Source organism: Venustampulla echinocandica, assembly GCF_003357145.1.
Source record: "Venustampulla echinocandica strain BP 5553 chromosome Unknown scaffold_0, whole genome shotgun sequence".
Taxonomy (NCBI): Eukaryota; Fungi; Ascomycota; class Leotiomycetes; order Helotiales; family Pleuroascaceae; genus Venustampulla; species Venustampulla echinocandica.
The window spans coordinates 7,961,483-7,976,512 of NW_022474205.1; the positions used below are offsets into that span (position 1 = coordinate 7,961,483).

Here is a 15,030-nt window from a genome sequence, read left to right on the forward strand (position 1 = left end):
AATTGCTCCGATTGGTGACTAGGTAGAGAAACTTTTGATCGAAGCACTAGAGCAACCATGGATCTTCAAGCAACTGTCTTGCCGTCTTGCGTTCCCCTGGTAGCCACTTGAGCATTGACCTCATAAACTGAATAAAAAGTGCTTTCTCTTGTCCAGAGAGTCGCGTCTCTAGAGTCTCCAGGGAAACCAACGGTATGGCTGCATCTTCGTGGGCAACCCAGGCGCCTGCATGTGCGTCAGCCTCAGTGCAATTTCCAAGCAGAGGCAGGGCTCTTACCATTGGGGTCAAAACACTGCTCCATCGTCTCACTGAGTGTAACAAATTCGCTCGGCGGTGGCACAACCAATGCGACCATGAGCGCCAGATACTTGAACGGGTCGTGGCCTCCTTTGGTATCGAATATGTCTCCAAATAGGTGCTCGCCTTCAACGAGGTCCCAGATCTACAGAGTGATCAGCGAGGCAAGTCATCATTAGAGCATGGGCCGTACTTACCAGACCTGCTAGGTTCCAAATGTCTATAGCAGTCCACCATGGCATCTCGAAGATAATCTCCGGTGCCCTGTAAACATGCGGTTGGACGAACGTGCCGGACACCTGTGTCTTGCCAATTCGTGCCTCACCAAAGTCGCACAGAATCGGGAGTCCATAGCTTTGGCCTTCAGCAGGTCGGCGGAACCTACTGCTCTTGTAGATGATACGTGATTCATCAATCTTCTTCCGAGGGCTAGGATCCTCGACGTTTGCTTTCGCGAAATCGGCCAGCATGGTATTAACCTCTAGACTGAGCATAAGATTGTCGGTCTTTAGGTCTAGTTCTATTTAGCATTGGATTCCCCGTACAATATGAATTCCAGACTTAGTACCAACATGAATTATCTCGGCTTCTGTATGCAAGAAGTCAAGGGCCAGTAAAAGGCGTTTAAGTGTCATTTTGAGGAGGGGTAGATCAAACGGCCTCGAGTTCAGTCTCGTCATCTCAAGAAGCGTCATGTGCATTGGCTGCAGCACGAGGCAGCGGTGTCTACCGACAGGCCCTTGAAGATCAAATGAATCATAAAGCTTGCGGATCAGCGCTTGCCCTGGTTGCGTAGAATTGACTTTCGCGAGATGCTCATAAATCTTTAGCTCGCGATCAGTTGCAGTGGGAAATTTTGGCAGAGATGTGAACAGCTTTAATACTCTGTATTTCTTGTCCCTGAAAAGAGTGGCTTGTTAAAGGGAAGATTGCCAGAGTTGATCGTGATTAGGATACGCACTGGAGATCTCGGCATAGCCAACTGGTTGAATACGCCCCATAGCCAAGCTTTCCCGCGACCTGGTACCTGGCCTTGTATACGTCTCCGATGTTGACGGGGTAGTACTGCTTAGGTTTATAGTGAGGGAGAGTTTCTTCCTCGATAGGCGTTTCTAGTTGCAGAGTTCTAGATGAAATGCTGAAGGTTTTTCTTGAGGATGATGACTTTTGCCGAAGGGCGTTTCTGCACGCGCTCAATCGTGATGGCATGCTTCGACCAACCTGCGGTGTAGCATCTAATAGTTGAGGTTAACAAGGAATGATATAAGTATTAGGTAATGTCGCGGAGAGTGAACTAAAATTGGTAGAGAACTAATCGCTGAACTCCGCAAGAGTAATAGCAACTAGGTAGTTGGATAGGGGATTGTCCGTCGGTTTATTAAATACTCGCCAAGGCCACCGTCCAAGAATCTAAGCCGGACGGGAGGGCCCGCAGAGTGTCGGTGATCAGGGGGGTGGCTGAACAAACATCCATCCATACTTCGTACATTGTGTTCGTGTGGTAATTCATCATGGTCTCCAGCAAGATCGATTCCAGACAGATTTTCCATTCATTTCAGCTCTTCCATAACATCACCAACTTTCGATAAATAAGTCGGACAATGAAAATAGATGGCGACAGCTGGTATTGGTGTGCATTAGTCGGTATGGATTGTTGGTCGGAAACCGCTCGTAGTTGTTGTCATTGGTCGAAAAAAGAAGCCTGCAGGTGATTTCCGACGGGGCAATGGCAATAGAGCTGGGATACATGAGATAGGTAAGAATAGGACCTCGCTGAAGCGCCAGCCTCATCTCCATCTCCACTCCATCTCCACTCCATTTCAACGCACGCCAAACGTTTATCTTCTCCCCAAAAGCAATGGTAGACCCCTTAACCATCATCGGCGCAGCCGCATCTGTAGCAAGCATCGTGGAACTAGTCGGCAAAACAGTCAGCGCATTGAACACGCTACATAGTCGCTGGAAAGAGGCTGATTTCACATTCATCAATCTTATCGCCCAGCTGACCGCTCTCAGAGCCGCATTAAGCAAAATTCAAGAGTGGATGGATACTAATATGGACGAGCCGCATCATCAACTAGCCATGGATTTAGAGGCTTCGGTGAATTGCTGTAGGATGCTGGTTCGTCGGCTGGATTCCGAAGTCGAGGATCTTCAGCAGAATAGTGAGACGGGAATTGATGCTCAGAATAAGATTAAATTAGTGCTTAAGAATGGAACTTTGGAGGAATTGCAGAAGATGGTTGATCGCCAGACGAGTGCTTTGACTCTCCTTCTTACCGTTTGCAACTGGTTAGTGGTCGAAGATTTAAGCTCTTACTCATGCAGCAAATTGATGCCTGTGTAGCAAAGCCATCTCTGAGCAGAAGATTATGCTTGAGAAAACATCCACCCGGAAGATATTCAAACGAGTCAAGGATGACACCTCATCGCTGTACGTTCAGCGCGGCTCTACCTCAATCTACAGCCGTTGCACAGACAGCCTATCCAAAATCTCCAAGATGTTTGAGTTTGACCGCGAACTCTTCATCTCGAAGGTGTATGAAAAGGCCCTCCGAGGTTCCTTGAAGGATACCGTCGAAAACATGCGCCGGGAAGCAGAGCAACCCTATGTGATAGCCACCCCAGAAGAAAGAACCACGAACAAGCTTATTGAGCATGAGCTCAAGGAGCATGCTAGAAAAATGAGAAGAGAGTGCAAGGTACTTCTCTTAGGAGACCAGGATTGTGCGCAGACTCTCATCAAGAGTATGAAGATCGCACACTCGGGTGGCTTCACCTATGAAGAACGCGAGGAGTATCAGGTGGTAGTGATGAATTATATTATACGTGTGATGAAGGGTTTGGCCTACATACTAAAGAATGGGGATATTGACCTGGACGATACTGCCAAGATGCATGCCAAAGTTCTATCTCAGGAGATTGAGAAGATCCAAGCCGGCGATGGAAAAATTACTATCGAGGGTGCGGGTGCAGTCCAAGGTTTATAGGAGGATAGGCAATTTGTGACAAGGCTTCTAGATTATGAGGTCTTTATACCGGACTCGTCCCTATAGTAAGTTTAATCTGCCAATTCGACAGATGAGTTCATACCAACTACTAAACAAATAGTTTTATCGAAGAGATCCAAAGGATTGCCCAGAACGACTACCTCCCAACTGACACCGACATACTTAAACTTGGAATTGCAACACCAACAAAAGCAGGGGCCCAAGAACATAGATTTACGATGGGACGACTTTCTCTCCACATGTTCGATATCAGTTCACAACGATCAGTGAAGATGAAGTGGATTCACCAATTCGAAACCTCCATCAGCATCGTATTTTGCGTGGACCTCAGCCAGTACGACCATGTTCTTCTCCAAGAATCAAATCCGAACAGATTAATCGAGAGTCTTTCTCTCTTCGATTCTGTGGTTAACTCTCCATGGTTCTTGCGCACGTCTATAACCCTCCTACTTTGCAATGTTGGGCATTTCGAAGAAAAATTGAGAAGCAAACCTCTAAGCAATTATTTCCCGGATTACAATGGTGGAAACGATGTTAGGAGAGCTTCGAAGTACCTTGTCAAGAAGTTTGAACAAGTCAACCGGGCACACTTGAGACTTTGCGCGCGTGTTTGTGAGATTTCTGATGACTCTAGTATGCGCTTCGTATGGTGGATGGTACAAGAAACTCTCCACCATAATGACTTAAGAAATGCAAGTATAATATAACTTAGCCATAAAAACTAGTCAGATACAAAGCGCATAAGTGAAAATATAACCACGAAGCAGGTTAATGAGGAAGTAGGGACACAATACAAAGATAAATTAAGGGAATCTCGAATAGAACTTTTCATTCATTATCTATCCATTATTAATTAAACATTACTTCCCTACCTCGGAACTCCCAACCACCTCACAATGGCGGCGCATTCGGATCCTCCAAATATTAATCAACTCTTATCAACTGCTTCCCCGTCTTCTACGTAATCGCAATAACCTGCGGTAAATAATTCACAGTACTGCTATATAGGTAAATAGTGCATTACTACAGCAGTGGTCCTTGAGGTGAAGCTGGTCCTCAAGGCATCATGGGATGGGTATTCACGCAACATAAATGGTAATATTCTGCCATTTGCGGACAATGGTTGGCTTTCCTATTATAAATATATACAACCATCTCATGCCACATAGTGCATCATTCGGAGCAACACAGGAAGGGAATTTCATTCAAACCGCTAAATCGCTAAACCGCTACATCGCCTGTAATCAATTATAAAGGCATAGCCAAATCCCAAAGCTAGCACTCAATGTTTGGATCATCTTCATAGCCACAGTTCTCGAAGACTTTATCGACAATACCAAGCCAACGGGTATGTCGTCGGACAGTGAAGTTTGCCTTGGTGTACTCCCAATAATCCGGATACCAACCTCCATTTTCCCAGTCAACAATTCCTGAGATTCTTTTATTTTGCATCAATATGTTTCTCATATTCAGATCGCCATGCGTAAACACAGTCTTATGGCCTGTTTTATGAACCAAATCAGGCGCTATTCCTACGCGCAGAAACTCATTGAAAGCGTGTTCGTCCACAAACGGGCCTATTGGACCGAAGCTGATACGGCCATCCAGGCAAACTCCCCCCAAAGTGCTGGAAATGCCGTATTCTGGAGGCTACGTTCTAGGTATATTACGCAGCTCCTCAACATAGCGACTCAGATCCTCGGCCAAAGTAGCCGCGTCAGCATCGCTACACAAGTCCACGGAGTAGCCTGCACAATCTCCTGGCATTCGAGAAGTAACAAGGTATGAAAATTCACTAGTTGCAACTAGATCGATAGGTCGAGGTGTTGGTATAGTAGTATACCGCCGAACAAGTTGTATTCATTCGCATGACTTTGGAGTTTAATAATAAAGTCTTATTAAATTAACTGCTATAGTTATTTTAGAATAAAAGTTATTTTTATTTTTCTATAAAGTATATATTATATACTCTTATTCCGACTATAAGTATTATATTTACTTATTACTAATAAATCAAAGTATAAGTATTTACTTAAGTTAACAAGAATCTCTAAGTCTAAATTTATTATTTGTTATAACTGAAGCAAAAGTACACGTGTGCGACTGTATAGAAATGTTTAATTTTAATTTTTTTATAATATAATTGACTTTATTCCGTTCAATCTCTAGCACCTCGACCACTCGAACGCGCGCCATGGGACAAAGTTCGCATTCTTGCCGTTGCCATCATCCGCATCTCCCCAAAGTTGAATCGATCCCACGGCGGACCGACTATCCCCTGTAAGAGCCACTCTCCGATTAACTACTAAGAGGCCGCCGCCGCCACCTGAGCGTGGGTAATCTATATTTGGTGCCGGATCGGCTATAGTTGGGCAATCGTTGAGTGGTCCGTCAAAACTATACCTAACTGTAGCCTAGTACACTCGATATTAGTAGTTTTTATAATCCCTCTAAATAGAAACAAACTAACCGTCTGAGTCGCCGCTTCGGAGAAATAATATGAAGTCAAATACACTGCCGTCGCCCCATCCCCCAGATTGACATGCGCTGTTAACTTGGTACTGTGTGGCTTCAAGGTGAACTCCCAGCCCGGGTCGCATGTCACGGAAATATGCATCTGACAGTTGTTGCTACGGTCGGCCTGCGAAGCGTTAGGTGTCATGAAAGCTGTTAAGTCATGGAAGTAGCCTCTGTCGGCATTGATTGCAGTATCGAACCCAGACTCGGCGCTTCCCTGGGGACAACCCGAGCCAGAGTATCCAAAGTCAGCGACCCGGGCATTGGCCGCTGCTGGCGCTCCGGAGAGGACCTGGGCAGCGATGGCCGCAGGCGCTGGTGCAGCGGTGGCGAGGGTGATACCCAAGAATAGCGCGAAGCTGCGTGTGGAAAAGAGACCCATTGTGTTAGATGTAAGTTGAATATGTTAAAAGCGGGAGATGAGCAGATGAATAGTTTATTATTTCTTAGTATCGGGCGAGAGAAAGGGGTCTTTAAATACATAAACTATAACTATATAGCATGTTAAATTTAGGAGCAGATAGATTGAATCGGTCTTCGCCGGAAGGAAAGTTTACTTGCTACCTAAAAATAAGTCTCGCGCGTTGAGTAATTTTTCAATATACTTTGCCGCCAAAACTAGCTGTTGGAGCCTTCGTTGGCGTCTCCCTATTGCCAAGGGATACATATAATATAGCAACGGCTAGGCAGCTAACTAAGCAATCTGGGTATAAGGCTAAAACTACATGTGAAATTCAAAACTCTAAAACCAAGGGGTAATACGAGAAACATTCCCTGTTGCAATAACAGGAACTTAGCCGCCTCGCCGAAAGTCACCCTGCGCGTGCCTTGAAATGCGGAGTGGTGATTTGCCTGGAAAAAGCTTGATGGGACTTATCGCAAGCAATAAAGTGGCAATGTGCGTCGTCCCCATCCAGATTCGCGGGACGCCAGTCGCAAGGGCACAGCAGGTTCAAGGGACGAAGTAACTTCAATACTCGCAGGTCAGAGGTGAGTCGCGGATAGTACACGATTTTTTGCCATGAGTGCACTTGCAAGAGAGGCGGGAAATGACCGTCGTGATGCACTGGCTGTGATGAAATTGAAGGTAGCCTAGAATATGATTTGGCTGAAGATGTTGGATCAAGTAAGTGATGGTATTATATTAAGTCTGCCCAGGAGAAGCCTATCAGAGAGAGGAGAATTACGGCGTACATGCCCGGGCAGTGCCGAGTAAGCAACCGGAGGTCACGTGACCTAACACAAGATGGAACGGACCATTAAACGGAGCTTGATATCGCGGGAGCCTAGATGCAACATGGATTTGCACAAGACAAAGCTAATCTAGATGTCGAACGCACCGGTTGTTGAGGATCATTTGTCAAAGCAACCGGTATGAACCGAGAACTGGTTCCGGGGAGAAATAGCCTGGGACAGGGCAGTTGGAAGAGGGCCAGGCCTTGCAAGGTGCTCTAGATTTGGGATGGCAGAGGATGAAAGGTCAATGTTGGAACATCGCGACGGCGAAACAATTACGAGGGCTCGTCCGAAATCGTGGACGCGCATTCGAGTACATTGCCTGTAGCAGATCCAAGTTTGCAATCCAACCTAATTACGAACTTGTGACACTTTGCCCGTCATCTTAAGTCACAATTTTAGGATGGATCACACGACAAACACACGGTTTAAGCGGATCCTCCGATATCAAGTCGTCGCGATCTGCAACAACCTACCCACCTACGCATCCTTTACAACTACAACTACAACTACAACTACACCTACCCACGTTCAAAATGGCTCCTTCAAGTAAGGAAGAATTTCTAGATCCAAGAGTAGAAGCGGACGAGGATAATATTGATTAAGATAAGTTGGACGGTACTGAGCAGCCAGCGCACTTATCCCCGTACCATGTTTACATCGCTCAGCAACAGGCTCAGATTGATGCTCTCTAGATGCAGCTAGACTAAGAGCTGCGACAGTCTCACGGCCTCGCTCAAGCTCCTTCCAATCGCGCCCAGATAGCGAGATTCCCTCCCAGTAGTACATGGCGAGGGGCAATTTCACACTACATATGCTAACCAAGCCTTAGAATCCGGTCAGCTTTAGCCACAGCAGCAGCCTGAGCAGCAGCTCATACAGCTTGATCAGAGGCGTCAGCAGCAGCAGCATCTACATCTGCATCTACATGAGCATCAGCACCAGCATCAGCACCGGCACCAGCACCAGCACCAGCATCAGCAGCATCCGCGGCGTCAAAATCGTGCAGGTGATATGCCAGCCAACATAAGATGCGGCAACTATAGTCAGCGAGTGTCGGGCCTGGGAGACTCCAAATTTTCTCGTCCCTCGACTGGTCAGTTGGCCCGCGCGCATCAGATCACAGACGCGATGACTCTCTTGTCTCGGATGACCAACAATGGTACACAGGGCAATAATGTATTGTCTCAAGCGGCTGTCGACTACAATGTTGCGCCTGCGTTCAACAGCTACCGAGGTGGTGGTAGAGGAAGAGGAAGAGGCCGAAACGGGTACCGCGGTAGAGGCGCACGATACGATCCATACGGCGGCCCAAACAGACGGCCGGAGAGAAACAACAGGAGAGGTGGTAACCATTAGTAGGTTGACTACAATGACGCAAACTTGAGAAAGGTGCTTGAATTGACGTGGCCGAGCAAGATCCTTCAGGTTGACAAGACAAAAGCATAGGTCATGTGCCTGGAGGAGTAGACGAGTTTGTCTCTCTTAAGAATGCTTGAGATACATCCCGAACGGAAGTCTTTGGGCACAACTACTTGTATATCCATATAAGTGAAGTCCGAGAAATCCCAAAGCGTTGTATTTCCACGCGTGCATTGTGTTTGGGACTTTTAGCCGTAAGGCGAGGATGGCCGACTTTAGCGGTTCGAGATAGCTGTGCCTACGTTCCACACGCCGAATAGGCTGTGACGTGAATTTCTGCCAGGTAATTATTTCTGAGATTTCACTCCATTTGAAAGCCTCTGCGAAACAATTATGGATGTCAATCAACTCGGAACTCGGCGCATCGATGCCAGATTCGGAATGATCAACCAAATGACAACGCCAGTTGAGGAAACGCTCAGCAGATTCCGAACGAACAACAGGTGGTCGACCGCCAATACTGTAAAAAATGCGTTCCACTGCCGGCAATTAGTTAATATATTGTATAAAAGTCGCATATCCCCTCACCTTTGATCCATGGGGTATACCGAGCACAATATCGCCTTTTGCGAAGGCTTTTGCTGCGGGTTTTCTCAGTAACCAGTGATTCTTGTATCGATGGGCTACTGAATCCTCGCTCATTTCAACGTAAAAAGAATGATCCTCGAGCTCGTCTAAAGTAAATTCCCCGGAATTTCGGGTTGCTTCGAACTGACTGTGGTGGAACACGCCATCTCATTATAGGAAGGCGGAAGGTAATGCCTCTTTACATACTATCAAGGGCCGCCTCGATGATCTTCCAGATTCGGCACCTATTCCGAAAACCGATTGGAGCATCTAGCAATTTTCCTTCCTCGGCGATCATAATAGCATCTTTGTTAGCTAACAGCTTTGCCAATGCCTTCCAATCCCATCGAGCCTCATCGCCTAGCTGTAACGTTCCTTTCAAAGATACATCTTCCCCATTTTTATCAACACACTCTTGGCTTTCCAGTTCCCAAATATGAGGAATTAATGTCCCTCCAAGTAGCCGTTGGAAGAAGAATCGTTGATCGGGATAAAGACATGCAGCCAGTGTCTTACTTGACGATCTCAAGGCAAAGACTGATGAAACTGTAAGGTGACATGCGATTTCGTCCAGTATCTCTTTTGGAAGCGCTTCGAGACCATATTTCTCTTCCGTCGAAGTGAAAGTTTCACTAGATAATTGAAGCGTCTTGAAGTCGGGAAGTCCAGAAGGAATCGGAGCTTGAGGGAGAAGATTCAAGACAAAATCCCTGAGTTCAGGTATGTTGGTGGGATCGGCACAGAACCACTGTGGGTTAAAATGTCAATTATGAACCACAGACTAAAACCATAGGGGGTAATGCGACTCACCTCATCACCGCGAGCAACATTCCATCCGTGATGCTCCTGGCGGTCTCGAGCACCGAAGTATTTGTGCTCCCACTCCAATCCATATTCTCCATGCACATCATATCTCATATATGCTCCCTGAACAAGAGCTGGCTGTGAGGTGATGAGCTTCCAACCTCTCGTCCATTCTTTGCTCAGAGACTCGTACAGTGTCATAAGGGTGGCACGAGAGGTAGGCGTCAGAAGCCTGTCATTCCGAGTTTGGATCACACGTTTGGCCAGGTCAATACAGGTGTCATGGATTGGGAACAAGGGATCCACATCATCAATTCCCCAGAACACCGTATACTCACCCATATCTAATTGGACTTCCATACCGTCCACAAATGACCAATGCGTAGGCTCAGATATAAACAAACCTTCGATATCCGATATATTCTTCGGTCTACATCTAGGTTAGTGAGTTGGGTATATTTTGGAAAAGAGGTGGGAATGAAGAAGAAGCATACGGAACGAATTCCCCGCCTTTCGGTGTCCTGTACTACCGTTAGCGGGGGTAGTAGGGGCTTCCAACGGGACACAGATGGACTGGCATACATAATGTCTGGATTTCTGCAAAGGTGTTCCACATATTGGGGTGTTCCTATGAGTCGATGATTGTCAAGCCACTAGTTATTTATCAGCCAACATGACTCCTGATACTGGTCAAGCTTCTCATGAACTTCCACAAGCTCGACCAAAGCCAGGTTTGGTGGTTGTAAAGCGAAGTCACGACGCATTTGATCGCGGTCAGACTAACATCACGTTTGTCTTCAGGTAACACAGAGGGCCAAAACCCCTCGCCCCCCTCTTCGAAGCTGTCATCTTGCCCATTTAGTGCCGAATCAAATGTACAGCCGCAAATTGGACAAAAGATATATGGAGGAGCCATTAGGGGTCGAAAAATGTTGGGCAAACCAGCCCCAGATGCGACAATTTTATATTCGAGGCAGGAGGTCTACAGCTGAAACTCGAACGTGACGTATCTTGGTAGGGGTTGCTTAAGAATCCTACAGCCAAGCTCAGCGATATGTCGAGAGTGGTTAAAGATGTTGCGATTCGGGTAACAATGCAGTGTTCATAGTAGTGAAGGTGGCTATGTGTTGGAGGCGGCGGTGGTAAGGGACTGGGGCCATCCGGGGGAGGGGGGTGTGCAGGTAGGACCCGGATGCAAGTGTTCTACTCTGTAGGGCTCCAGCTTACTTGCATTGGGAGTCCCCTCGCTGGGTAATTGTGAGCTTACGAAGTGCTGTATGAGTCTATAGCCATATCACACCACAGGACCTATTGTTATCGTTGTATACCGAAATGGGGCAATGTGACCGTGGCGAAGCCTGCTCAACCGGATTCCCAGGATTCCAGGGCCTAGCGTACTGTACCATATTACTCGAGATGTAGTGGCCTTCGCCTAAATTTACACTGGGCGCTTGCTAGCGGAGATACTTGGTACCTCAATGCCAACGACATCGTTACCATCCCAACTTCTTCAGCAGCCTTCTGGCTTTAAGACCGCCTAACATCCCATGTCAAATCCGACACCACATTTCCGGGAAAATTAAATGGCGATTCCTACCCAAACGTCTTCTTTACATCGCAAGATTTCTGAAAGCCGGGGATTCCTCCTCTCCTTTCGATCGCTCACAGCCATGCTATGCAACATTCGATGTATAGAGCCTGCGGCTCATGCCTTCCAACTTTAGGATCATGCTCCCGAGGAACAAGGCAAAAAGAAATCTACATATAGCGTCGTTTAGATTGTAGTAAAGGTCTCATGTTGTGCGACCGAGAAAGAACCAGGTCATGAAACGGCCGATCCTTCAACAGCCACCCTTCGACAACTCTTCCTTCAATCTACACCGCATGCTACCATAGATTAACAATTCGATCGAATGAGGTATTGATCCCAGAGAGTTTGAATACCATGTTGGTTATAAGCAAACTTGATTAATCGTTTCTATCAACCTCATCTGCGTTCCCGGTGCCATCCTCCAACACTGGCCCCCACGAGAAAACATCTCCAAGCCTTGTGTTCACGATGTCGATATATATCTCCATCATGCTTTTCAGTCAAAGGTCTCTTCTCCAAGGCAATTTCTTGCTATTCTTCTTGAATAAGTCATTCTTTATGCAATTGCAGACATTGCGATTAGTCATTCTTTACTCCTATGATGCGCCTGTTGACCTTTTTGCTTTTACTGCCTTTTATTCTAGATACTTCCAACGACAAACACTGATGGCATTTTTACAAACAACACAAGAACTTCTGCACCACTCAGTACCGGACCGGCTGTGATACTTCCAACGATAAACACTGCTGGAATCTTTACAAACAGTACGGCAATAAGCTCTATATCGAAGACCATCGAATCTAGCACATTGACTTCTATTCACGATGGCCCTAATTCTGGGCCCTCTGCATCGACTGGCACCCAGTCTAGCAGCTTTAATTCGACTACTACTGGGCTAAGTAGTTCCAAGTTAGGTGTAACGACCTTGACGACTTCAAGCCTGGCGAATAATACTGGAGTTGCCTTCTCATTGTTAGTCAGCATTGGTGTCCTAGCCTTTCCAACCAGCGCTAGTTCCTCGTCGACTACATCCGGGACATCTACAATCCCATTTACCTTCACCGGTACATGGAGTGCTTCTCCCACTACGATACCCGTGCCCTCCATCTGGTTCACTGTCCCAACAGCCTCCATTCCAGCTCCCACAGCGACATCGGAGGCAGTAGCCCTGGGTGCCTTATTCTTAGCCCTTCATGCAAACAGGCAATGGGTTACCGATGTCAAGCTAAGATCTCAGTATATCGAGAATATCAAAAAGACGAAGGATAAGACGCTCGCCTTGTTCAATTCTCTAGATGTCAAACCCCCATCAGCTCCGGACTGCTCAAGTACGACCAGGAAACGGAACGTGATACCGGAGGAGAAGCTGAATAGCCTGCTGCGAAATAGGGGGCTGTTATCTGGAATTATCAATGTGGCTAAGGATGTGGTCCACCGTGTCGCTAAACTTGTTAGTTGCTCTATTAACGTAATTGACAACCTGATAGACGCCGTTGATGGGAAGATACCTCCTATCAGTGTAATCGAAACCCTGACGGAAGGCCTGGCCGAGATTGGTAAAGAATTGAAGAAGGGCGACAGCGATGAATCTACTGAAACGGAGTCTAAGCCATCCTCCACAAGGCAATCTTCAACCACTTCATCGTCGAGCTCATCATCATGCTACGGCAGCACCGCGGTTCAAATCTGTACGAAGACAGTTTCTCTCGCTACATCGTTCTTGTCTGGCGGCACGAGTAGCTACACAGTTACAACGATCACTACAACCTTGTGTACAACAACCACCATCGCTGGATGTACCGGTGCCGGAACCACGGCAGCCACAACAACTGCAACGGCACACCCTGCTTGCACTGCTTTTAAGGCTCCCACCGATGACGAAACCGAAGAAGACGGTGTAGAAGTCGATGCGGACCCCAAGAGACGCTCGATAGCCGGACGTATCAAGCTCGATCTCGAGCCGCGGAAATCAACCAACGGTACACCAGTTAGTTTCGGTGTCTGTCTAGTTCCTGAAGAGTTCAAAATTATCTTTCCGGGGCATCCCAAACCTACTCAAGTATTTACCAAAGATACTTCTCCGCCTGCGCCTACTGATTTACCTTTATTAAATGGGGTTGCGAGATATTACGATCGAGATGTCGACTGTGACGGTATCACCAAGCTTCAAAAGCGTTCCAAGGCCGAGCTTACGAATGATCCTAAAGCTAATGTGGCTAAAGGGCTTAATATTAAAGATTATAGCACGGATCATATCTGTAAGTTAATTCTATGTAAAAGTGATGGTAAGGTATGCAATGACGGACATTTTCTCAAAAGCAGCAGAGGCACTGCAGAGATTGAAGGCGGTAAATATCCCTAACTGGGATTGAATCTGGTTTCAAGACACATTACCTGATTGGTCATTGCATAAATTGCCATATAACTGTCCCTGTGTCCCTGTAATACCTCTGTTCAGTCGAGAGAATGTCTGTTCGGAGAGGAAATGGCCTCTAAGGAAAAATATATGACCGTCGCTGATATGCTCATACAGTCGAGCTTAAACTTTTGCTCCAGTTCTTCAAAACGATCACACCGACTGTATCTGGCGGGGCGTTTACCGTGTTCAAAGACTGCGACAACTTCAATGAAATTTTCTTCCCGAGCCCTTGCAACAAAGTTATGCAGACATTGTATAACCAGGTACCGACAAACACCAATGCAGCGGCTGGCAGACAGATAGAGTTTGCCATTATGCTGAGGGCGTTGAATGATATGAAGGGTGTGGTGAGTTCGTAATTTCTTCCAGGTTATTCATTCTAGGAGAACCATTCTCTCACTCCTTGGGGAAGAATTGATGTATGAGTACGGCGTGGTTGACGCTTCATCCTCCAATCAATACTTCAAATTTATCTTTAGAATTGAGAGAATATTTCTCCCACAAAAGTTTAACCTTGCTTGTTAGAAGCTATGCTATTTGACTACTAATAACCTTACAGCTCCTCAAGCCTGGCGAATTCGTCCAACCCCGATGGCTGCAAAAGAACCTTCGGGTCGAAGACGTTAGTTCGTATATTGTCACCTTGCAAAACGTCGCGATTGCAATGGCTATTTGCAAGGACCCAGATGTAATACCGCTGTTCGACAAAACAAATCTTCGTATCTACAATACATTGTAAGTATTGAATCCCTTTCTTTTAAGTGGTAGTCGTTGCCTGTCTAGTTCGAGGTAGCTCTGTTTCGGGCCCTATAATAGCCCAATTCAAGCGCTGCTGGAGTAGGATCTTTAATGCATCTCTTGAACCGAGAGCCTGATTGACCGGCATTAAAAGTTCATGATATAATGTTCCATGTAGTTTGAGACATCTCTCGTCGCCAAAACTTTAACCTTGATGACTTTTTGGTAACGATCTCGAATACCTACTGATAGTATGATAGCGAGGGCATAGACCGACTTATTGAGGCCAAGGGGATTACCCTGAAGGATTCGACGTTCAAATTTACTATTGCTTACGAAACCTGGATGAAGGACTTTCTTGCAAAGTAAGTTGTTGCAACTTGGGCATTCATCGATAAAACAATCCCAGACACTCAAACCAGAATC

The 15,030-nt window shown here is 46.4% G+C and overlaps 5 protein-coding genes across 5 annotated transcripts; 2 read left to right on the top strand and 3 right to left on the bottom strand.

The window, feature by feature from the left end:
* Positions 1-46: 46 nt before the first annotated feature.
* BP5553_02520 (CMGC protein kinase) lies at positions 47-1,507 on the bottom strand (the record flags this gene model as incomplete). Its single annotated transcript, XM_032011143.1, has 5 exons — positions 47-225; positions 278-443; positions 496-812; positions 867-1,198; positions 1,260-1,507. The coding sequence occupies 5 exons, from the start codon at positions 1,505-1,507 to the stop codon at positions 47-49; spliced, it is 1,242 nt and encodes a 413-aa protein (XP_031875197.1).
* A 649-nt stretch (positions 1,508-2,156) lies between these two features.
* On the top strand, positions 2,157-4,016 carry BP5553_02521 (Uncharacterized protein; the record flags this gene model as incomplete). Its single annotated transcript, XM_032011144.1, has 5 exons — positions 2,157-2,590; positions 2,646-2,732; positions 2,766-3,280; positions 3,320-3,353; positions 3,410-4,016. 5 exons carry the CDS (start codon positions 2,157-2,159, stop codon positions 4,014-4,016), a joined length of 1,677 nt encoding a protein of 558 aa, XP_031875198.1.
* Positions 4,017-5,474: 1,458 nt separating this feature from the next.
* Positions 5,475-6,208, bottom strand: BP5553_02522 (uncharacterized protein; the record flags this gene model as incomplete). Its single annotated transcript, XM_032011145.1, has 2 exons — positions 5,475-5,723; positions 5,780-6,208. 2 exons carry the CDS (start codon positions 6,206-6,208, stop codon positions 5,475-5,477), a joined length of 678 nt encoding a protein of 225 aa, XP_031875199.1.
* A 1,728-nt stretch (positions 6,209-7,936) lies between these two features.
* BP5553_02523 (uncharacterized protein) lies at positions 7,937-10,619 on the bottom strand (the record flags this gene model as incomplete). The annotated part of the gene is made up of 8 exons (XM_032011146.1): positions 7,937-8,102; positions 8,576-8,963; positions 9,033-9,199; positions 9,255-9,799; positions 9,862-10,285; positions 10,350-10,376; positions 10,438-10,508; positions 10,563-10,619. 8 exons carry the CDS (start codon positions 10,617-10,619, stop codon positions 7,937-7,939), a joined length of 1,845 nt encoding a protein of 614 aa, XP_031875200.1.
* Positions 10,620-11,914: 1,295 nt separating this feature from the next.
* Positions 11,915-14,973, top strand: BP5553_02524 (uncharacterized protein; the record flags this gene model as incomplete). The annotated part of the gene is made up of 5 exons (XM_032011147.1): positions 11,915-12,028; positions 12,091-13,705; positions 13,981-14,213; positions 14,426-14,601; positions 14,865-14,973. The coding sequence occupies 5 exons, from the start codon at positions 11,915-11,917 to the stop codon at positions 14,971-14,973; spliced, it is 2,247 nt and encodes a 748-aa protein (XP_031875201.1).
* Positions 14,974-15,030: the final 57 nt, after the last annotated feature.